Source organism: Pan paniscus, chromosome 10, assembly GCF_029289425.2.
Source record: "Pan paniscus chromosome 10, NHGRI_mPanPan1-v2.0_pri, whole genome shotgun sequence".
Classification (NCBI taxonomy): Eukaryota; Metazoa; Chordata; class Mammalia; order Primates; family Hominidae; genus Pan; species Pan paniscus.
This window is the reverse complement of record NC_073259.2, coordinates 107146065-107171328: the sequence shown is the minus strand read 5'-3', so window position 1 is coordinate 107171328 and position 25264 is coordinate 107146065. Positions and strand designations below refer to the sequence as shown.

The window sequence follows — 25264 nt, the reverse complement described above, 5'->3', positions numbered from 1 at the left end:
TGAATAACAGTACAGAAAGGTCCAGAGCCTGGGAACATTCTACAGCTCAGTGTGAGTTCCCGGGCCAGCCAGGGAGCAACCTTGAGGGCAGGTATCAGAGTGAGAAGAGAAAGAAGCTGAAGATGGACCATCAGTTCACATTTAAGCTTTAATTCCACCTGCATGACAGGAGGCATTTGCTGCTCGATGACAGCTATGACTTCTTTGAGGCCATTTACTTCCCTTCCTCATTCCCTGTGAGTGATCAGTACCATGTATCTCACCTCCCTTTCTCTTTTGTCCATTCCATGTCTCTCGAGTTCTCATCTTTGCTCTCTCAACTTCCGAAATGCCCTAAAGAAGAACCCTATTATGCCCATAAAGTGTCCTACTGAAAGCTTTTTCTTTTCTCCTTTTCCCTTTTTCTGTCAAACACCTTTACAATTATCTCTGTATCCTCTTCTCTGTTCTAAACTCTGTTTCATACTTTTTCTCGGCAACCATTTCTTTAGTCACCTACCTTCTTATCTGTTCTCTTTTTAGCTCAAATCCTGTGTTCACAAATAAAATTGTCAATCTTTTATGAAACAAAACAGAACAAACACTACCTTCTTTATCTATTTATAATTGGTTTTACTGTCTCTAATCTATTATTTTCACTAATATTAGTACCCAATTCAGTGACTATGATTGCTGAATGTTATTTATGAACCCCATTCTTTCTTCAGGGCCCCAATTCCTGATGGCAACTTTTCCAGATCCATTCATGCTTTCATTCATTCATTTATACGTTCTTCAAATATTAATTGACTACTATGTGTTAGTTACTGTGCTGACTACTGGGGACATTAGGTGGACAGATGGTTTCTATCCTCAAGGTACATAGTCTAGTTGGACAGAGAGAGAACTGAACCACTGGCTAAAATGCATTGTGATCACTGCATGGAGGTTTGCACAAAGTGCATTTTCTGTCATTCGGCTTATCTTCACAAGCTGAATCTTCTGTACCTCTTTCAGCATCATCACCTACTTTGATGGTTCACTGGTAAAGAGTGACTGGAGTAGGAATCATAGGGATTAAAGATGCTGCTCTTGCGGTAATGTAGCTATGTTACCAGGATAAGGTCATTTGAGCCTCACATCTCTTAATCTGTAAGAAAATGAACCTATTCTTTATTCTTTATGTTCTTCCTGGGAGGCCCAGGGAAAGTTTCAGTGAGAAATACACAAAGATATAGATATCCTGGATTTTAAAGATTGAGATAAGTGTAATGTCGCTATGGTTTAAAAAAATCTTTGTTTTAATTATTGTGTGTGTTTATTTCTCTCTTCGTCTAGCACTTCTGTTCTCTAGATATCTGTGTTATTTATCTACTCAGACCTCCCTGTGTCTTTCTGGGAGTACTTCTTGCAGGAATTCATCTCATTATTGCAGCCTGACAGAGGAAGGAACTGAATTGCAAGAAAATTGTGGCAAACCTACAAGTGAGCCTGTGTTACAACTCACTTAAGTGACTTGTAATCTGCATCCCAGGCCGGGCGATTTCTGGATAGCTCGGTCTTGATGCAAGGCTAATCTTTTTTAGTTACTAGTTTCCACTGAATCCTCTGAGTAGAAAGATTATTAAGACTGCATAAGGCATTTCTGTTTTCATTATCCTCTACTTTGGCCTAATGTTCCAAAAAGGAGTGCCAGATTTTCTTTTTATAGAAATGGATACCCCAAAGACAGTCCTTGTGATGTTGCAGGCTGTTGAGTATGTCTATCTAACATTTTAATTTGCACTTCATTTGTAAGTCTGAGGCAGCATGGTGGAGGTTTCTACTTAATCATCTGGCATTCAGATTGGCTTCTCTGTGCAGGAGTGTATCAGTTTCCCATTCTCATCACTTCTACATGGCACCGCAACCCAAAGAGTAAGGGTGTAGCTGCTCCCCTTCAAAAATAAGAAATGGCTCTTAGAGGCACGTGTAAAAGTGGGGTGATGGGGTCACTGTCCATTAGATATTACTGTATTTGCTATATTAATTTATAAATTATATTACATCTTAATATTAAAGATGCATGTATTTTATATTTATTATTAATTTATATTTTTTCACTATATTAATTGTTTTTATATCCTGAGTTTACTGTAATTACTTCTGCTGCAGCATCCATCATTCATCCATCATTGTGGTGTAATGGAGTAGGGAGGGGAAACATTGCAGCTAGAGCAGGCGTCTGGACCATAGTTCTTGCTCCAACCATTATTCTCAAGATAGTCAGGACCAAGACACTTAACCTATCAAGCTTTATTATTCTGTGAGGTATTATAACTGAAAGCTAAATGGAAAAAAATGCTCTACAGAATATAAATCATGATTCTGACTAGTGTTATCAATTAGTAACCAAATTTTAAGACAACCTAAAAGACAACTTTTTTGAAGCACAATAAGGCAACTATGATTAACAATTTCTTGTGTATTCCAAAATGATGAAAAGAGTAGAATTGGAGTGTTCCTTACACAAAGAAATGATAAATGCTTGAGATGATGGATACTGATTTGATCATTACACTTTGTATGCTTGTATCAAGATATCACATATATCCCATAAATAGGTATAACTATTAAGTACCCATTTAAAAAAAGACACCTTTAGAAACCGACAACTTTAAAAGCACTTCTTGCCCAACTTTATCACACATATTATTTCTGTTGTATGAGTATATAAGCTTAGCACTCTTAAAACATTATCTTTCAAGACGAAATTCAAAACATGATTTAGAAGAATACATGGCTGTAGGCCACTCAAGTGTAGAAGGACAAGAATCCTCTGACCCTTGTCCTAACCCTGGATTTTAACAAGAAGCACATAGCAGCATCTCAGCTATGAGAACTTCTAATCTGTGACTTTTTAGCTATTCCAAATTTTTTTCCACTATGCCATGATGTCGGCTGATGATGCTGAAGTAGACTGTGGTTGTGAAGATACTAGAGAATAATGGGAAATTTCTTTATCTTGCAAATTAGACTGCCAGTAGTAATTGATCTCCTTGTGCCTCTTGGAAAAAATCGTCCTCAGATAGTACCAATGAGCATTTCTATTGAAGTAGAGATCTGAGCCCTTGCAGAGATCCCTAGTAAAGGATCTGTCAGGGAGGGTTTCTCACTCCATGTCACAGACTGTCTAAGGGATATGTATTTGCTTGTGCAGAGCTATATTCCTAGAAACCACTCTTCTTGTTGGAGACCAGCTTCAAAATTGGGTCTTGACCTGAATCAGCCTCTTCAAAATCAGGTCACTGCCAGTTCTCTCACTCCTTAACTACAAACTACATGAGAACAAGGACTATGCCTGATTTCCTTAACCCCTCTGTCTCTACTGCATAATATGGTACCAGGCAGGAGGAAGTAAAATTTTGTTTTAGTTTTAGTTTTTTTTTTTTTTTTTGAGACAGAGTCTCACTTTGTTGCCCAGGCTGGAGTGCAGTGGCACGATCTCGGCTCACTGCAAGCCCCGCCTCCCGGGTTCACGCTATTCTCCTGCCTCAGCCTCCCGAGTAGCTGGGACTACAGGCACCCGCCACAACGCCTGGCTAATTTTTTGTATTTTTTAGTAGAGATGGGGTTTCACCATATTAGCCAGGATGGTCTCAATCTCCTGACCTTGTGATCCGCCCGCCTCGGCCTCCCCAAAAATTTTGTTTTTAATAAATGCCCCAGAGCAAGGGAATTAGTATTTCCTGTGACATTGGGTTGTCTGCAGAACACTAAAGCTACAACTCCTAAGACTTTCTGACATAGAATCTGGCTTTCTGATGTTGTCGTGTTTTTGCTGTCACTTTTGCTTTCTAATTCTGAGAAGTTTACTGTTCCTGCCCCACAGGAACTTATCAACTGAAGATGCTAGTGTGTACACATGAAAAAACGGGTACCCAAGCAGATATTTTGCATGTTCTTGGGGGGCAGGATAGAAAGGTGAAATCTGAACTGTCTTCGTGTTCTCCAGAGTGTTAATTGCATAACAGTCCTCAAAAAATATAATAACTAATTTCTACTGAATTTAATAGCATAAAGAACAAAATACTTTTCTAGATGGTCTCCCATTATTTCTTTCCTCTGGATGGATCTAGCACTTTATGTCCAGCTATTTGGAGATTCAAATTTCAAAATGTTCAGATTTACAAATAAAACCCCACAAAACCATGTTCATTTAACAAATATTTACTGAATGTCTACTGTATGCCAGGTGCTGTGCTCAACCTGGGGATAAAATACTGAACAAATTACCGCAAGGTAGTCTGGTCTGTCTTTATAGAGCTGCCAGAGAAACACATAAGTAGGTGATTCTGTGGACTACTTAGCAAGATCTGCTAACCCAGTGCAGGGGCATCAAGCAACAACTCTCAGAGGAAGTGATAAACAGAACTAGGAAGGTCAAAGTGAGGTAAAGAGACAGTAGTCAGAGGAGGTAAAGAGAGAGAGGAAGAATTCCAGGTATAGAGAAGGATGTTCCAAAGGCCAAGGAGTAAGAGGATGTACAACCTTCAGGGAACTCCAGGTAATACCATTCAATTCCACAAGGATTTATTTGGCATCCACTATTTGCCTAACCCTCTACCAAGTGCAACGATGCCTATTCATATTGTCTTGCTCTGAAGGATATATGGGCTCATAGGATGATCAAAACTTGAGACCTGAAGTAATAAGAGAAGAACAAATAGCTGATCATATAGAATAAAGTGCCAAAATCTGGCCTAGAGGATCCTAAGTGGTGAAATGGAACAGATCTCAATATTACCTAAGGCCAATCTAGAGAAATGTGTTACACGATATGTAATAAGCTATAGTTATTACTACTATTTACCATTTAATGTCTTTTAAAAAGTAAGATTAGCAAATAACTTCTGGACACTTATTCTTGTGCACCACAACCTCACTCCCCCAACATACACATACACGCATATACACTCAATATCTCATCTGTAACCAACTTGCCCTCACTTGATCTTTATTATCTGTCATCTACACTATTGCAAAAGCCTCCTCATAGATCTGCCTACCCTCAATCTCATTCCTTTCAAATTCATCCTTCATCCTGCTCTGAGCATTATCTTTTCAAAACACATATCTATTAATATCCTCTGCCCTAAGTTCTGCAAGAAACCTAGCAGAATACAGTCCAATTTTATCAGCATCTCATTCAAGCCCTCTCATTCTCTGATTGCCACACTGGATTGGCACCCTTGGAAGACAGAGGCTGTGTTTTGTTTTATTTATCTTTATATATCTCTAATTGCTAGCAAGTATATAGTAAGTATTAGATTAAATTGGTATACTTGAGAGAATGTAAATATATCTCTGCATGTGTATTCATCTCTATCTAGCTAGCTAACTCCTAAATTTTGTCCTCCAGGAGCTTATAATTTATTAATTGTAGTAGGTAGGTATTATGTATAATGTATTGTCATACTAGAGCAGGTGCAAAAAACATTTACTTGCCCTTAAGGAGTTTAATAATTTCATAGAGGAATGATATAAAAATGAGTCAAAAAGTTGAAGAAGATGAAAAGAAGATGAGATAAGAAAGGGTATCATGACGATTGATAGGTTGATTGAATCCCTTCCTTGTTCTAAGAAGTATTTAAATTAGCTTATAAGATAACATAAAAGACATCAAGTAATTTTAAAATGTATATGTAAGATGAAAGTGAGACATAGATAAGGGATATCAATTGAGTTGGACCTTGAAAGATCAGTAGAATTTTTAATATTGCAGGAAAAAATGAGACCAAGAAGAGTATATAAATCAAGATAGGAGAGATGTCGAAGGAGTTCATGATGGGTAACCTCAAACTAGTCAAAATAGCAAGGAATTGTGTAAGACTGAGGGGTGTCAAGGTAAGACTAGAGACTTGGGGAATTGTTATGAGGGAGTTTTTATAGGAATCCCCAAGAAAGAGAATTGCTATGCAATTGACACAGTGGCATTGACCTCAGCTTGAGGAATTGTCACATGCCAAGGATAGCAGAAGTATCAGCAGTGAAGGGCTTCAGGAGTAAGGATTCTACACCTCACCCATCCTTGCTTCCCTCTTCCAGGCCCTTTATCTCACCCCAGGCCTACCCCTCCTACCTCCAGAAGTTTTCCTTTCCCTCTCCTGTGGATCCAACTTCCCTCTCCACTAGTGCTTTACCTGCTGCCTGCAAACTTGCTTAAGTGTCTCCTTTTTTTTTTCAATTATTGTTTTAAGAGACAGGGTTTCAACCTGCTCTGAGCGTTATCTTTTCAAAACACGTATCTATCCGTCGCCTAGGTTGGGGTGCAGTGATGTGATCATAGCTCACTGCAGCTTCAACCTCCTGACCTCAAAAAATTTTCCCTCCCATCTCAGCCTCCCAGGTGGCCACCACTACAGCGTGAACCACCATGCCCAGCTAAGAGTCTCCTATTCTTTTTAGTTTTTTATTTTTTGAGACAGGATCTTGCTCTGTCACCCAACCTGGAGTGCAGTGGTATGATCACAGTTTACTGCAACCTCTGCCTCCCAGGATCAAATGATGTTCCCACATCAGCCCCCGGAGTAGCCAGGACTACAGGTGCATGCCACCATGCCCAGCTAACTTTTTTATTTTTTGTAGAGATGGGGTTTTCCTATGTTGCCTAGGCTGTTCTCGAACTCATGGGCTCAAGCAATCTGCCTATCTTAGCCTCCCAAAAAGCTGGGATTACGGGCATGACCCAGTGCACCCAGTCACCTCCTGTTCTTACGAGTGAAAAAAAAAAGAAGAAGAAGAAGAAAATAAAGCAACTTCCTGTGATCCTGTTCCTTCTCCAGCTGTGCTGCACATTTTCTCCTCCCTTACTCATTCAGATTTCTCAAAACAATCGTCTACATTCATTGTCTCCACCTCTTTTGTCTCACAATCCTCTAATCTGGCTTTTGTACCCATAATGGAAAGTCTCCTGGAAAGACTTCTCCTGGGGTCCTCATGAGCTGCTGTATTTTACCAAACCAAAGGGCCTTTTCCACTTCCATTAAGACTTCTCTGCCATATTTAACAGTTGGTTCATATCCTTATTCATGAAACTCGTTACCCTCTTGGCATCTGACACAACACACTCTCCCTCTTTTCCTCATTAACTTCATCTTTTCCTTCTTTCTCTCATGGCATTTCCCCTTTCTTCTCAGTGCTGCATTTATCCATTTCATACAGCTACCACCTCAGCCCTGATCATCCCCAAATCTACAACATTAGCCTGAACCTCTCCCCAAACTTCAGCCTCTTCTCACTGTCTGCTAACATCCCCTCCTTCCAGTTCCACAGGCCACTAAGCATGTCCCAAACAGAACACAGCCCCTCGAGGCTGAGCGCAGGGGCTCATGCCTGTAATCCCAGCACCTTGGGAGGCTGAGGTGGGTGGATCACCTGAGATCAGGAGTTCAAGACCAGCCTGGACAACATGGTGAAACCCTGTCTTTACTAAAAATATAAAAATTAGCTGGGCATGGTGGCTCACATCCATAATCCCAGCTATTCAGTAGGCTGAGGCACAAGAATTGCTTGAACCCGGGAGGTGGAGGTTGCAGTGAGCCGAGATCATGCCATTGCACTCCAGCCTGGGTAATAGAATGAGACTCTGTCTCAAAAACAAAAACAAAACACTGTACCTCCAAACCCTCTACCTCCTCTGAAAGTCTATTTCTCACCTGACTCCTTAACCATCAGTTACCCAAACAAGAGTGCTGACAGTTATTCTTAACACTTGTCTTCTACCAATACCTATATTTAATCAATAATCAAGTTCAGTCAGTTTTGGCTCTATAGTATTTCTTTAATACATCACCATTCCTGCTGCTGCTGTCCTAGTCCAGATCTTCATTGTCTCTTGTATTATGGCTGCAAGAGCTCTTTAAATGGGCTTCCAACCTCCAGTTTTAGCCCTTCAAATCCACACTTCAGATAGCCACTGGAGTTTGCTGTCTACATTGTAAATCCAGCCATCTCCCTTCCAGGCATAAAACAACTTGCCAACTGCCCAGAACCACAGGATGAAGCCCACTTCACATCATCGCTTACAAGGCTGGCTACCTGGTCTCTCCCTCCCTGTTTCTTCCACCTGGTTAACTGTAAACTGCTTTCTGGTTTTCACTCTCACTATACCGTTTCTTTTCTCATTGCCCTTGTTCATGCTGCAACCGATCCACGCAGTGCCTTCTCTCTCTTGCTTCAAGCATTGCCTGTATTCTGGTTAACTTTTCCTCATCACTTAGCAGGTAGCAGAGATGTTCCCCTTCCCAAAATGTCTTTCCTGATCCAAAGCTGTGTACTTCAGGAATCTTTTCTCTGTACAGCCATAATCATTGTATGTGCTGCATCAAAAAAATAGTCTCTTTGACCAGGCACAGTGGCTGACGCCTGTAATCCCAGCACTTTAGGAGTCTGAGGCGGGTGGATCATTTAAGGTCAGGAGTTTGAGACCAGCGTGGCCAACATGGCAAAACCCAATCTTTACTAAAAATACAAAACTTAGCTGGGCGTGATGGCATGTGCCTGTAATCCCAGCTATTCAGGAGGCTGAAGCAGGAGGATCACTGGAACCTGGAGGGTGGAGGTTGCAATTAGCCAAGATCATGCCACTGCACTCCAGCCTGGGTGACATAGCAAGACTCTGTCTCAAAACAATAATAAAAATAATCTCTTTATATGCCTTCTGATCCCACCTCCACCTTACCCCTCCCCCAGTGACTTTGAGCTTCTTTAGGAGAGAGACTGCCTCAATCACTTTTGAATTCTCCATACTTAAAGTGTGGGCAGCATGATAGCACTTCAGTAAATGTTGTGAAATGATAGTGTGAGTGAAGGAGGGAATGATTGAATGGGTGAATGAATAAGTCAATGAATAAAGAAGCCCCAGAAGTCTAGGCAAGTTCAGTGTTTCCTGTTGCCCTCATAATTTTTAAGGCAACCTCTAGAACTAAAACTAAAAATGGAAATGATCTCTAATTAACATCTAGTGAAGCATCATCCTTGTTAGGGTTAAATGACCTCAGTAGTTTCCAAGGGAATGGCTCCCATTACTCCTTTTCTACCCACTTGGAAAGGTAAAGATAAAGCCACAGATCATTGGATGGTAAGCTATTCTTAAGTCAGTCCAACTATGTTGCTTAACTGAGCTTACCAACTACAAGCAGAGCTGCTGCAAATATACCTGTGAAGTGAAGCAAGGACCAGGTGATTATGCAAACCTTACATCCTGGGAGCGCAGCCAGCTACATAATCTGTGGAGCTCAGTCCAAAATGAAAATGTGGGGCCCCCTATTCAAAAGGCAGGGGAAAGAGTGCCATTAAAAATACATACAAACCTTTTCCTTCCTTTTGTAGTCTCTCTTTAGACTTGTCATGGTGTTTTTTGTTTACTATTTAATGTTCTGTGTAAAGAAACATTAAAATTTTATGTTATTAGCATGAATTTTGTCATTCATTTTTATATTGTGCAATGCTACTTTTAGATGAAAATATTAAAGCATTTAACTCCTATGAAGGAATACCAAATTCCCCAGTTTATATTTTGTGTTTTTATCCAAAGGATGCCTTGATCTGGTCAAAAAAGACAAATACAGGCCAAACCCAGGACGGTTAGAAGGAGGGAGAATGCTCCAGGCATGGAGCTAGCCAAAGGAGCATTCCAAGGCACAAGACACTTGTAGTGAGAGTGCAGCCCCACGCAAGCACCCTGGACCGTGCCTCCTATGCAGGGCACAGGTGCCCCACTGCCAGGCCCCCAACACTCTCCTGACTACCACAGTGTCCTGGATAGAGCAGGGTCCCAGAAAATCTAACCAGGCATCTCTTTTATCCAGTGCCACATTACCTCCATCCATAGCAGACAGGGGACCCCCACCCCGCAAAGGATTTTTAAATCTCTTCATCAGGACATGCTTGATATCTGGATTGGGATAGCTTCTGGCTGGTCACCCATTTGATTTGGAATGCTGCTACCTGTTAGGGCAGGGATGGGCGATGCCATGCTCGGCCCCAAGGTGCCATGGGTTTGAGTGACCCACCCAAGCCCTCCCTCTGCCGGCACCCAGACTCCTGCTAGGAGTGAAGGATGGCAGCAATTTTAGGACTCAACAGAGAAAGGGAGGTTGGGCGGGACTAAAGATAGAGAGACCAATGAAGAGGGTCTCTGGCAGAACCCATCCTGGAGATGCAGCAGGAAGCAAGACCTCCCATGATCTAAGGTGCCAAGCCCAGCGCATGCTCCGTTGTCCCTTCAGACTTCACTTATAACACACAAACTCAAAGAAAAAAATTAGGAAGAACTTCAAAACAGCAACCACAGAACATTAAACCCCAAATGCAGGGCCCGTAGAGTATGGGACCCTGTGGGATGCCAGATCAAGTGACTTTCCCAAGGCCACAAAGCTAAGTAAATGGCAGAGCTGGGGGGGGGGGGGGAATAACCCTGAATTTTTCTGCCATCACACATGCTGCCTCTTTCAGAATAGACTATTTCCAGCAAAAACAACATGAAACTAGAAGATTTACAGTGCTATGTTCTAAAAAAAAAAAAAAAAAAAAAAGTAGTTCCTAGCAGGCATGCTTTATTTTTAGCAATTTTACTTTAGAGTTTATAAAGCAACTTCATAAACATTATGTCACCATATCCTTAAAAGATAAGCATTAGTGTTATCCCCATTGTACGGACAAAGAAAGAGGATTGCTGATCCTGAGTCACACTGCTATTAAAGTGCAGAGCTGTAAGGTGAACCCAGGAGCACTCAATTCCTTTTCTTTTTATTAATAATCCTCAATCCCTGGGTAGAAATTGTAGGAAAGGAGGTTCATGGAGACGACTGGGCTGGCAGAGAAAGACTCCATCCATCAGATCTCTGAGGCAATTCCATGCAGAAGACACTTGTCAAAGCTATGGGAAGCCAGTGGGGTGAGGGGAATTTGATTCCAACACCCATCTTCATTTCCAAAGCAGCTCTGCCACTTACTGTGTGATCTCAGCCAAGTTCCTAGTAATCTTTATGCTTCCATTTTCTCATCTGTAAAATGGGGATGATAATAGCGATATCTATTTTATAGAATTGTTCAGAGGATAAAAGCACAGTGTCTGGCCTGCAGTTAACTCTCAATGAATAGCCGTTATTGTTATTGTTAGTAACAGTAATAATTTTGTTGGTGAAATTAGCTGACTAAGCCCAGGTCTCCTTGCTCCCTCACCATTATGTAAGTGCACCTCTCAATACTGAACACTTATCCGAAGAAAATGACATTTCCCCCAAAGCAAGAAGAATTAATTATTCTTCAGGCAATAGGAGTGTATGAGTAGATGTACTCCTTGTTAGAACCTCCAGAACAGATGCCGTGTTAGAAGGGAACATCTGGTCTAGCCCTTTCATGGCTCAGTTGAGAAAATTAAGACCTAAGGGAGTTAAATTACCTTTTCAGATTTATACAGTTAATTAGTGATAAGCCAGGACTCCTAATCCCATGCTCATTTCTAATGACTGTTGCTTCTGTTAGACAAACACAACTCTATTACTATCATTGATTTGAAGTATACTTCTGATTTTTTATAATGTCACATGATTATGAAGAACTGTATATTCTTTTTATTTTGGTTGTTATCATCAATCCTTATGATCATTATAATTATTATACTTTGAATAATGATTTAAATTTATTTATGCTCCTTGTATACATAAATTGAAGGATATACCAGTATTATTTTCATGGTATGTTCTCTTTTTCCTGCCGGATAGGAAATATTTTCGAGCCATATGGGATCCTAATTCTCTGAATGCTTTTAGATTATCAGATGTCTCAACTGACAGTCCTGGATGAAAATCAAATCATGAGAATTTGCAAAACTGAAAAAAAAAATTAAGAACATTTTGGTGTTATGGTGTACCAGCAATTCCATCTTTATCTTTCTTTCAATTAGGGGGGAAAAACACATCAGGCATCCTGCATATTAGAATTTCCAGCTCAAAATTTCAGTGCTTTTCCTATAAACTTACTTAGTGATCTTTAGACTAAATGTTTTTTAATAAATCTAAAAATCTCATGTTTTTACTTACAGATTCATTCTTTCAAGCTTTTATTTTATTCAACACTTAGCAAACAGATGTTAGGGGAGATGCAAAGATGCTTCAGGCATGATCCTTTCTCCCAAGAAGTTTGCTGTCCAGTAAAGGAAACAAGACATATAATACCAAGTAGAAAGAAACATGAAATTCTACAGCTGTTTATCACCTCTTTAACCTAGATAGAGTGTGCCCCCTTTTAATAATGCACCATTTAATTAAATATGAGGGACTTCATGATGCTTTTAGTACCAGTTGAATATTCTGGAAACAAAACTCAGAACCTTTAACTTGAAAAACTAGACAGGAGGACATTTAATTACATTCACTGTGAGAATGCATGTCCCTCCATTTCTTTCCCCTGTATTTCTTTCAGGTTGAGTAATATTATTCAGTGAAGAAAATGGAGTTAAAAAATGAGAATATCCTTCATGATATAGATGCTATACAAAGGACAAGTATATTTGTGTCCCTGATACAAATTTTCCCTTCATATACAACCCAAGGACAATTAGTGGCCCTAGCCAGTCCCAGAACAGTTCAAAGAGCTCTTCTTAGTGGAGCTCTTGCTCAGCTTTTAGTTTAGCCCTTCGTGGGGTTAGCCTCCTGCCTGTCTGCCCACAGCGATCATCTCCTCACACTTAATCCCATTGTTGTGATGTGAGCAAGTTTTCCCATCACCGAATTTTAAACTTGAAAAAGCCAAAACAAAGTTTTCGATGTGGAAAAAATATTTTTTTTCCTGAAGACATCTTAAGAAAAATGTCTTCAAGACCAAAACCAAAACTAAAAATAAATGTGGGGAAAAGTCAGGAATATTCTGTCAGTCAACTCTTTCAATAATCGCCATTCACTGCCCACCAAAGGCATTCCAGATTACAAAGGACCTAAATAAAAACTCTGACTTCTCGAGAGTTCCTGGAAGAGCTACACACTAAGGTCAACCTAACATACCCCTAAATGTTCTTATTGTTTCTGCCCTGTTATGATTATAATGTGTTTGGATTTCAAGAGTAACATTTTTTCCTGTAGAATACCAGGTTTATGTAAAACTGTACTTCCTTTAGAACCATAACTTTATACAATCTCTGGACACCTGTCATCTTCAATTGTAAGCTGAAACCCACTCCCAGATTTAGAACCTGTTAGTCCCATGAGCACTTTGGTAATTTTGCATCCGTTTTAGTTTCTAATAGAAACCAAAATCCAGAGTAAAGAAATTCCTTCAAGTAATCTTTTTATGAGAAATTCACAACGTTAAGTCAAAATGAGAAGAGGCAATGCTATAATTGACACACAAACACACACACCCCAACTTGGATCTGATAACTTTCATTCTTCCTAGTATCCCTTCTCTGCTATTCTTTATGTTATCATACCCCTGTCTGCCTAAAATAAATAGTAAATATCCTGTTGCCTCCATTATAACCTCTATTAATTACATGCCACAGTACACATCCCCATCATTATTTTCACTGACAGATAAACACTAGTCAGAGCAACTTAGATGCAAAAGATGGAGAGAGCTTTAAATAACGTTTTTTATGCAGAACTAACCCTTCCATGGCCTATCCTTGCCTGCCTCCAGGTATCCAATGGAGATATCTATCATTGGAGGTCCAAGGACTGTGGGCCCATCGCTGTCACCTTCTCTGAACAGTTTAGCCACTCATCCTGAGGAGAGTCCTTTCTTATGGGCACAGAAGGGTAGCAGGTGAATTTTTCCCTTTTCATTAGGAAAGCAAAAGCTTTTCCAGAAGTTCCCCAGTGACAACTTCTGTCACATGTTCAACCATTGCTTTAAAGGGAAGCTGAGAACTTTAGCTTATCCAGCCTCTGCAGTAGGAGGTAGTGAGAGGGAAAGGACTCAGCCTCCCAGCAATGTCTGCCACGACCAAGAAACAGAATTGCTGGGTCCATGGAGTCTGAACATTTTCATTTTCATAGGTACTGCTAAATCTTTATTCATAGTTGTATCCACATAGAACCTTTATCAAAGACTATTCTGATTTTCATCTTTGTCATATGGCTTTTCTCTTTGATTCAAATAAAAGATGCATTTGGCTTGGAGACTTGACCCCCCCGCAGTGAGACCCATTCCCATAGTCTCCCAAAAGGTCATATTTCATCACATTTCCTTTAGATTATTTATGTTTCTAGGCTGTTATTTCAATTTTGATTGTCGAGCTCAACTTCCATACCTCCCAATTTCTCCATCCATTCTCCACACCGAATCCAGAGTATATTTGAAGATACAAATTAGTATATTTCCTTCAATGTTTCCCATTGCACTTGGAATACAATCAAAGTCCTTATCAGAGTCTGCAAGTCTCTGTATTGTCTTATTTCCTGCGTTTCTTTCCCAGGTCTTCATCCCCCTCAGTCACTAAATTTTATTCTTAGTAGGCTTCTGTTTGTTCCTAAAACATGCCTCACCTTTTTCCTCACCTCAGTGCCTTTGCACCTGCTGTTATTTCTGCCTGGAATGTCCTTGTAACAGCTCTTCTCACAGTTAGGCTGCTCCTTCTAATCCCCTCAGGTCTTAATTACATGTCACTTTCTCAGAGAGACTTTCCTCACCAGTCTTTCTAACATAGATCTCCGTTGTTATTTATTTGTTTATTTTTTATTTTAGAACTCCGTTGATTCCCTTTATGTCAGTTTTACTACCTGTGTGACCTTAGGCTAATTATCAGCTTTTCTGTGCCTTCAATTCTTAGTCTATTATCTGTAAATAAGGATAATAATTGTATATACTAACATCAGAATTTATCATGAACAACAAACAAGACAAAGTGCTTAATAGTCCCTACTAATACAGTAAATACTTGGTATATAGTAAAACTTTGCTAAATAATTATTTATCTATTTTTTTATTCCATTGTTTCCCTTTTTCTCCACTAGACTGTAAATTCTAAAGGTAGAGGGACCTTGTCTGTCCTGATCTCATTGTATCTCACAACCACAGCCCAGTGCCTGGCACATAATAAATGCTCAAAAAATATTTATTGAACAAACATGAATGAATGACAATGCCTGCCTCAGTGGTAGCTCTGGACTGGACTCTGCCAGCTCATTTCCAGATTTCAGTGACCTCCTGTCTAAGGCAGCCAGATTAAGTGAATAAAAATACATGATGCCACTTAAATTTGAATTTCTGTATTTTATCAGGAAATTCTACTCCCTTCACCACTACCTTCACCCTTAAGAATAAACACTTCCTCTCATTTCCTCCCTCCCTTTCTCTTCCTCTTTGCTCCTTTCCTCTTGTTTGGCTATTTCTGAATGTAGTTCTCAGTGTCAAGAGACCCCATCATCCTTAAATCTGGGGATGTCTGTTCTTTGAGAGACAACCATATCTTTGATGAATTAATGAGTCTCCTTTTTGACAGGTCTACACTTCCCAGAGGGCTAAATTATCCACCTTCACCATCACAGGCTCCTTAGCCTGGATAGCCTTCTCAGGAGACTGCAACTCACTCTCTTTTCTCTGGATTCAGAATACATGCAGTGTGGGACACAAATGTCCTTAGCTTGTCCCCAGACATCCTCTGCTTTCGTTCATTTGTAGACACCCTCCTTCTTAAATCTGGCTTTGATACAGACCTAAAAGAAAAACACCCAAACACGATGTTGGCCCTGAGAACTTCATTTTCCCAGTTGACCAGTCAGGTCGTTTGACAAGGCACTGCAGAAGAGCTGAATCTCTCACAACAACCTAATGCCATGCTGATACTTCCTGCCTCGCAGCAGGAAACATGGCAAGTTAGTTAGTGCTTTAGCCACAAACACCTTGGGTCACTTTGATTAACATGTTTGGTTCTGGAATACACTAAGGTAGTTTAGAAGGAGAACTAACCAGTTGACCTTTCAGAAGATAAATAATTTATGTGAAATTCAATGTGTTGGAGAAACTCTGGCAGTCACTCCCTATGGTGTGTAAATATAGATGTAAGCTTGTGTGTGTGAAAATAGGGTCATGGGAGTAACTTCTTGGCAACGTTACATATCTATGGACCGGAATCTCCATCCAGAAAATGTCCCCTACTAAACATTTGGTTCTTTTTATGTAGTGAAGGAAGCATCAGCATCAGAGTCTGACCAAATAAAACACAGATCCCAGATCCATCCTATACTTATCTTGTGAACTTGACTCCATAGTGTCACATCTCTGAGACTCGGTTTCCTCTTCTATAAGATGAAAATAATACCACCTATGTTACAAGAGTGCTGTAAGGTTTATAAATAAGGTGGGTGAAGTACCTGCTACACAGTGAATGCTTAATGGCTGGTAATCTTTTTAGGTACTTCTTTCTGCGTCATTATATGTGGCTGTGTTGGGAATACCCAGGAGCAAATTCTTTTTGCTTCTCCTGCAGAGGAGCCCTTCCTTTTGGAGCTCTGCATCAGCATCTACAGTGACAGGGCATTTGCAAGAGCTTGATGAACGTACAAGGGAGCCATGTTCCCTGCCTGTTCGGAGCAACGTGTCCAAACTCACCAAACCCCGTCTCACTTTTCTCTTGTGAGGCACTGGGAAATGTTCAGCATATTAGACAGAAGAACAACACTCAGATATCTGCCAAGATTATGTACAGCCTACCCAAGGAAGTTTTTTTTTTTTTTTTTTTTTTTCAGCTTCACAGCTTGTGATTACAAAAGGACACAGGACAGCTGCTAACTGTTTTCCTTTCATCTCCGCTTCTGGCACGTTCTTCTTCTGATAGCTCTCCTGCAACACTTGGTCTGCACCACAGTGGGAGCTAAAAGAGTAGGACAGAGGTGCCACCCCAACCCCAGCCGCACCCCCTGCTCAGACTCAGCTGCTGGGAAAGACCATTTAAAGCATTTAATATCCTCCCTACCTCTCTGGGGATGGTGTCAACCCAGTGAGACACCACACTTCAAAAGAGAAGTTAAAGCTTTGTGGGTAGTTAGGGAACGTTTAGACTAGAAACTAGAAACCCCCCAGGTCCCTGCCAAGCCTGATTCCAGGATTCAGTGAACAGAAAGGACTGGAGCAAAGCAGGGAAGATTAGGCCAGACAGCTCTCCAAGTTCTCTTCCATAGAGAGGGTTCATTGTTGCTTCGGTACTGTGAAATCAAACATAAATGCATTGGAACACTCGCTTTCAAATGTGAATTTCAGATGACTCTGAAGTAAAAATATAAATGGTGTGGATCTAACCATGTTTTTTTAACTCAACCTTTTATCTCCTACATGATTCCTGCTAGAGGTAGTATAGGGTAAGTCTTGAGAAAGTCTCCTATCAGCTATGGGAACAAGCTACCTACCTCATAGGAAGTTATTGTGAGAATTAAATAAAGTAATATATGGAAGGTGTTTAGAACAGTGCCTGACACAGTAAGTGTGCTATTTACTTTACACTAATGAACACCAACTGCTATCAGTGTGAAAGTTGAAGGAAGACAGTAGGTATTCATCAGCTTTATATTTATACAGATATATGCATCTGGAGAGAAGTAAGAGCATACAAAAAAGTTTTGTTCACATCAACTTTTCTTCTTACTTGAAGGAGCTCTGGGTTAGCGTCCTTAAAAATGAAGAATAGGCTCCTTCTCTCATAGCTATAAAATTTTTGACCAAAGGCAGTACAAATTACTGTATAAATTATTTTGCACTCTTTTACAAATACACATAATTCTAAAACCTACATGAACACATCTCAAGTGAATTACACTTATAATTTATGATATCACCAAATCCTGCTCGATACTTTAACAAATAAATACCTGGTTACTTAAATTCCTTCTCTTTCTCTGTAGCTTGACAACAGATGTTTCAAAGGGGAATTGGGTTTCAAAAATAAAGAGGAAAAAATAGGTGACAGAAAATTCATTGTAATCATGGTAGCTGTTAAATATATAATGCTAAACTATATCTTAACCTTAAGATATAATTTATTAAAATACACAGCTTGCACATATAAGATGATGTCTTATTGATCAGTGATGTAGTATTTTTTGAATCAATAGTCCACATAGTCTGAAGAATCCAGAAAGCTTTCTTCATAAGCTAAAAACATGAAAATTTACTTAAGTTGTATGCAAGAAATTTTATTGCAGTAGACAGAATATGTTTAAATGGAGGATTAGGGTAGAGGGATTTTTTAGTGTACTATAGAATTTTCTTCCACTGCCATTTCATTAGTGTGAGAGAGGAAGTTAAAGTTGAAAGAAGCACATCATCCATTATCTGATCAGTTATAGTCACCCGTGTTTCTATATGATAAGCTAAATAAAGCTTTGTTCCAACACTGACAGAGGAATAATAAATCTGGTATTTAGCACAATAACCATTATCATAATCATGCAGAGAAGACATGCATTGGGTTTACTTGTAAATTGATATCAAATTGACTCAAAGCTTTTATAGAAGCAGAGAGGTAGCATTGTTATTCCAGGAAAATTATGTACAGTTTCATGCTACCATGCTATTTATTTTATAAAAGGCTAAATATTAAAAGCAAACTAAAGTACATGTTTTTCTATGTGTAAGTTTGTAAGATCTTGCTGTCATTCTATTATACAGTGATTCTATTTTAAATATTTAAGGTCACATAAATTGTGGAGAAGAATCTAATTTAGCTAATTATAGAGCAAAAACAAGTTTCCCCAATCAACAGTATCATCTTGATTTTTTTAGTCTTGGACTGGATGAAGGAAGAGAATAAATAACATTATCCAACTCAAGTTTATATTAAGAATAAGCCAGTTCCCTGTGGTCCTTAAATATATTTTCCTAACATTTTCTACAATATATAATATGAAGGAAAGCTTGCTAAATTAATAAGAGATAGTATTAAGTTTAAAAAACTACAAGAAATTTTAAATGCAGAGTTTGGAGAGACAGAGACATCAGTACAGATATTTTTGAGATGTTTTTGGTAAATAGCTGTTTTACTTCTAATGAATAATTAAATACAAAACACTGCTTTTCATTCTATTTGGGCATCCTAACAGTTTATCACAGCTGAAGAAGTTCAGTACCTAAGATATTCTCCCCGTGGTCAAAGAAACTTCCACTTTCAGCTATTAGTGCATAAAACATTAGGTGACTTTTTCCATTCCATGATTTAAGAGATCAATAAAGACACCCTGCATTAGACATTTCTTGACAGGCAAAGAACAGCTATTCTAAAAATACTGCATTTGGGTCTTTGATCACTCTAGAAAGTCATTAACTAAACAACTTTATTTATTGATTATTGTTATTTAAACACCTTATGCAGTGTGATTGGTGGATGCTAAGAAAGTCAAAAATAATTTAGTGATTGGACTTGTCATTTTCATAGCATAGATTTATAGCCCCACCATAAAGAAATGTTGCTGAAAGTAGAACAACCTTCTAATTTCTTTTGGTGACTGAAAAATTAAAAGAGAATTTGCTAAAGATCCTAAACTTAATGTTCATGAACTTTGACTAAGAGACACATGAATAATTACATCCTGAGAAAAATTCATGAGTATTTTTGAGTCCCTGATTTGATTCCCTGCTACTGCCCCATTTTTGTGATTTGACTAAAGTTTCAATGTCTCTAACTGTAGAGTAGCACTGTCTAATGGAACTTGCTACAGTGATGGCGATGTTCTGTATCTTTGTTGTCCAATATGGTGGCCATCACCTACATATGGCAAGTAAATTCTTGAAATCAAGATTTAAAAGAATCAACTATATTTGGCAATTGAGGGGTCATTCTTAACATTTGACAGAGAAGTTCTATGGAGTTGATGGGGGTGAACAGCTTATTCTGGTGGGTTGAGGAGGAAAATGGGAGATGAAAACATGGGACTGGAGTGTACTGGGTAGGAAAGGAGATAGAGAGTGCAGTGTAGTAGATGACTAAACAGAAGATGGACATGACGGAGCTCTGCCCCCAAATCATTGACCTAAAAGTTATGTGAAAAAAAAAAATGATGGAGGAGGAAGAAAGCTAAAGTTGTGTTCAGTTTTTATTGAGAAAAATGAGCAGTTGCTCACGCCTGTAATCCCAGCACTTTGGGAGGCCAAGGCCGATGGATCACCTGAGGTCAGGAGTTCGAGACCAGCCTGGCCAACATGATGAAACCCTGTTAGCCGGGCATGGTGACGGGCACCTGTAATCCCAGCTACTTGGGAGGCTGAGGCACGAGAATCACTGGAACACAGGAGACAGAGGTTGCAGTGAGCCAGGATCGTGCCATTGCACTCCAGCCTGGGCAACAACAGTGAAACTCCGTCTCAAAAAAAAAAAAAAAAAAAAGAAGTTAAACTGAGATTTGCTAGCATTTAGTAAAGGCAAGTGATAAAGTGAGAATTAATTCCAGCTCCCTAGGAAGAATGGGAATGTTTATTGTCTTTGATGGCACAACTGTCACCCAGGTGCCAAAGAAATGGTTAGATAGTTATAAGGTTTGAAACATTTTGTTTTTCCCTGAAAAGCTATAAGAATCCGTACTACTACAAAAATAAATTACCTTATAATTTCCTTTAATAAGAAATTTTATAAGTCCATCATACCAAGATTGATTTGTCAAAAAAATATATATTCTTGAATTTCTCTTTAATCACTTCTTAAAGCTAATCTTAGGTTACAAATTCTGAAACACTGAAACATAATTTCAAAATATACAATCTATATCTATATATAATGATACCAACCAAAAATCAAACATGGCTGAAATCATAGCATTTTGAAACTGAATACATATTCATTAAACTGCTTCATTTGGTGGGTGAGGACCAGAAAGCCTACAAAGAATATATGACTTAGCCAAGTTTGCCCCGCCATGATCCAAACCCAGTTCTGCAGACTCCAAGTCCCCTAGTGTTTGGACAAAAGGCTGGCTGAATGATGTACTAGGATATTTTTGGCATCCCTATGTATTATAGAAAAAGATAAAATAGAAAATTTCTAACAGCATGCCTCACTGGGGACAGTAAATCCTTTCCTTTCCATTTCCCAATTAGTGCCATTTCCCCTTTGACACATTTTCACTATTTTTCTTGTGCTTCCCATAATTTTGGTTCATTTTTCAAAAATGTTTGGCAATTATCCTATATGCTAGGAAATTTGGCTCAAAAAGATGTTCTTATGTACTCAACACCTTCTTTAAAAATATCTAACTTCCCTATAATTCTTCAAAAGGACTCCTCTCTTACTGAAGATACAGAAAATAGCATATTGGAGGTGTAGAGGAAGAACAGTGATCTTTAGGATTTAATTTACCAAAACATTTCAGTATTCAAACACTGAAATCCAGTTGTCAGGATTACCTAGAGATAGTAGCTATGCACACTATGGGATATTCATATGCTTTCTGTTTCTGCAAAGAAACCAGGTCCTCTATTCTACATGGGCTGAAGTTGTGGGTTGGTAAGTTAGGACCTGGAAAACCTGGTAATGTTCTAGCACAAAGATGGCCAAAGATTTTTTGTTAAGGGCCAGGTAACTCCTCAAAGAGTAAAAGTCAGAATGGTATCACATATCTCGCTCATGCCATACTAGTCCATTTCTGGAAATAATAACGCTTTCTCTAAATGAAGTCATTTGTATTCTCAGCCATGCTCTGTTGTGTGCACTGAGTAATTTCTTGAGAGCAATATTTCCTGTGGCATGTTGCCAAGACTGGCTTTATTTGTTTTTCATTAGGCTTTTCATTATCATGCTGCTGAATACCTCGATCATTCTGCTTCCTCCGAGATGGCTGGTGTTGCTTAAGCATAAGAATGACACGATGAGTAGGTGGAATGCTTTTGTCCAGTGAATGCCCGTTTTAAATCCCTAGCTGTGGTGCCATTCCAGTGGCTCTAATCCTTCTAAGAACAGCCAGTTATCCATTTATAGCATAGTCTGATATTATTAAGTTGTTTACATGCATCTATTCTGTCCCTGTCCAGGGAAAGATGTTAGTCTCACTTTGCGCCCCACTAGGGCTGTTCCTCCTCCTTTATTATGGCAGGAAAAGGCATCAAGTTCCACTCACTGCCCAAGCCTTGAATCGGTGTGTATTCCACATTTCTGCATCATTCCACATGTTCCATCTCCAAGTCAAACTTCCTGATAGTTTTCAAATCCACCTGCTTCTTTTTGCTCCTGTGACTACTACGTTAGTCTATGCCCACAGCGCCTCTAGAAAACAACCACAGTGGTCTCCATGCCCCAGAATCACCCTTTCAAATTCATTCTCCTTCGCTTTGAGTGTCTAACGGTACTCATCACTAAATAAATGGATATTCTGTCATTTCTATTCTTGCGTTTTTGTGTTACACATAAGTAGGACAGAGTTTGATTTGTCAAAAAAAATAGTGATCTGAATTCTTGAACCTCTATAGACGCCTCAATTTAAAGAGAAACTCTGTCTTACAAACCGTGAAAGATTAAAATCTAGGGATAAAATGAGCAATATGTAAACTTCTGCATTCAAATATTAATCACAGGTTTAAAATAACCATTGAAATCTGAGAATTTTAGGACTGAACTGGTCCTTGGACATTGTGGGCTCAACTTTACCATTTTATAGGTAGGGAAACTGAGGCCCAGCCCCAGAAATCAAAATAATGTTTCTAAATTTGGAATCTCAGCATGTAACTCTTTTTCTTAAAAGCTGTCCATGGCTTCCCATTATGGTCAGGATGAAGTCTGAAGCCCTCAGCATGGCATGCAATATCTGTATGGTCTGCCCTCTGCTTACTCATCCAGCCTTACTGTTTGCTCCTCTCTCCATATTATCCCAGAACATGATGCTTCCAAGTATACTACATTCCTTCTTACTCACAGGTCTTTGCACATAATTTCCCCATTGTCCTTCCTCTTTTAGGTGCTATGCCTTAACCACCCATTTTTCCTATATCTGATTAGATGTCCTTTTCTCTGAAAAAATATCCTGGATTCCCTCTGGACTCCTAAGCAAGTGTCACCATCATAGCACAGTCTCAGCATCCTACCTAACTGCCTTTGAACAGTCCCTTTCCATCACGGGACTGGAAGGAATAAAGGCAGTTGTGGGCAGGGCCCTGCATCTTATTCATCATTCAGTCTTCATATCGTGATCTGGTGTCTGGCATTCAATAATTTTTTTAACTTTTATTTTATGTTCAAGAGTACACATGCAGTTTGTTACCTAGGTAAACTTGTGTCATGGGGCTTTGTTGTACAGATTATTTCATCACCCAGGTATTAAGCCTAGTACTGATGAGTTATTTTTCCTGATCCTCTCCCTCCTCCATCCTCCACCCTCCAACAGGCGCCAGTGTGTATTATTCCCCTCTACGTCCATGTGTTCTCATCATTTAGCTCCTACTTATAAGCGAGAACATGTGGTGTTTGGTTTTCTGTTCCTGCATTAGTTTGCTAAGGATAATGACCTCCAGCTCCATCCATGTCCCTGCAAAGGACATGATCTCATTCTTTTCTATGGCTGCACAGTATTCCATGGTGTATATGTACCACATTTTCTTTATCTAGGCTATCATTGATGGGCATTTAGGTTGATTCTATGTGTTTGCTATTGTGACTCAATATTTTGAAATTAAGTATTAACTCTCACTTTTAACCAGCCTAATATATGTCAATTTTTCTATCAGCCTTCCACACAAAATCTGTCATCAAGGGGGGAAAAATGATTCATTCACATCAATGTGTAAGTCACTGATAATCTTAAATGGCAACTCTTACTAGAAGCATTCACATTTTTACAGAAACAAAGTTTTTTTTTGGTTCTTTTTTTATTTATTTATTTTTATTTTATTATTATTATACTTTAAGTTTTAGGGTACATGTGCACAATGTGCAGAAACAAAGTTTTAAGTCACACGAATGAATCTCCAATGCAGATAACCCAATGTGGATATAAGCCACGATAGATATTTGTGAGGGGAGGGGAGCTTTCTCCTAGCCTTCACATCAGTAACAAGGTGACTGACTCTGCCCTCACCCTCACGGAAGAATGACTCTATGTCTTTGTTCATAAAAATCAGGTCACTCATTGGTTTTCTCTGTATTAAATAAATCCTTGTTATTTATCCACAGTATAAATGCTTGATTTAACTTGTAACATTTCTGTTTTGTTTCAGGGAAGCAATGTTATGGAAGATCAGGATTTGTTGGAAATTGGAATCCTTAATTCTGGGCACAGACAAAGAATTCTACAGGCAATCCAGCTCCTTCCAAAGGTGAGCAATACTTTTATTGCCCTAGTCCTGTGTACGGTTCCCAGTGATTTTGAGTCCAGGCATGCAAGGAGTATTTGTATTTAGTACAGTAGTTCTACATATTGATGCAACCTCAAGAGCAGATCTTCTTAGGTCCAACTGCACGTTCAGACTTACGAGACTACTATGGGCCACACTTGGCTTAAGGTTTTATTGTTTTTTTGTTTTGAGACAAGGTCTTTCTCTGTCACCCAGTCTGGAGTGCAATGGTGTGATCTAGGCTCACTGCAACTTCCACCTCCTGGGTTCAAGCAATTCTCCTGCTTCATCTTCCTGAGTAGCTGGGGTTACGGGTACACACCACCATGCCTGGCTAATTTTTGTGTGTGTATGTATTTTTAGTAGAGATGGGATTTTGCCATGTTGGCCAGGCTGGTCTTGAACTCCTGACTTCAGGTGATCCACCCACCTCGGCCTTCCAGACTTCTGGGATTACAGGCATGAACCCTTAGCTTGAGATTTACCTAGAAAAATGTGATACAGAAAACACTGCTGGCCACCAGGGAAGCTTCAGATTTTCTCTTCAGTGAGAGTCCTAATATCAGTACAAATATCAGTTCTGGCCCCCCAGGTGGCAGCTCAGGTTCAAGAAGACTAGATTCATATTGGGTGGGTGCAGGAATGGCCCTGGCTTAAAAGCCTCCTGCCCCATAAGAGACGATATCTCCTGCAACAACTCCATAGACTTATCCTCCATGGTCCCTACAAGGGACCTAATTACATGAGTCATTACTCAGGGAAGTCCAAAGTATCACATCCCCATCATGTATTTATAGTTCATGTATAGGCCCTCCTAGTCCAGATGCAATTTATCAACCAGGCATCATTTTTACTGTAAGCAGTGTGTTACCTAGCAACAGAGTTGACCTCCTGTTTCCAGATAAGGTGTCAAAGTAGCCTAAAGGAAGAGGAAAATCTGAGCATGAATCTTTCAGATATGTGGGATTTTAATTGATAAGGAAAGGAAAATGCATTTCAG

The 25264-nt window shown here is 39.4% G+C and overlaps 1 protein-coding gene across 19 annotated transcripts in view; it reads left to right on the top strand.

Moving 5' to 3' along the window:
• ANKS1B (ankyrin repeat and sterile alpha motif domain containing 1B) overlaps positions 1 to 25264 on the top strand; it is a 1251294-nt gene that overhangs the window by 872090 nt on the left and 353940 nt on the right. For all 19 annotated transcript variants that reach the window (XM_034934289.3, XM_034934279.3, XM_034934293.3 and 16 more), the window contains one exon: positions 24148 to 24246. In XM_034934289.3, coding sequence (XP_034790180.1) covers positions 24148 to 24246 — 99 coding nt within the window. The remainder of the gene's footprint in view (positions 1 to 24147; positions 24247 to 25264) is intronic.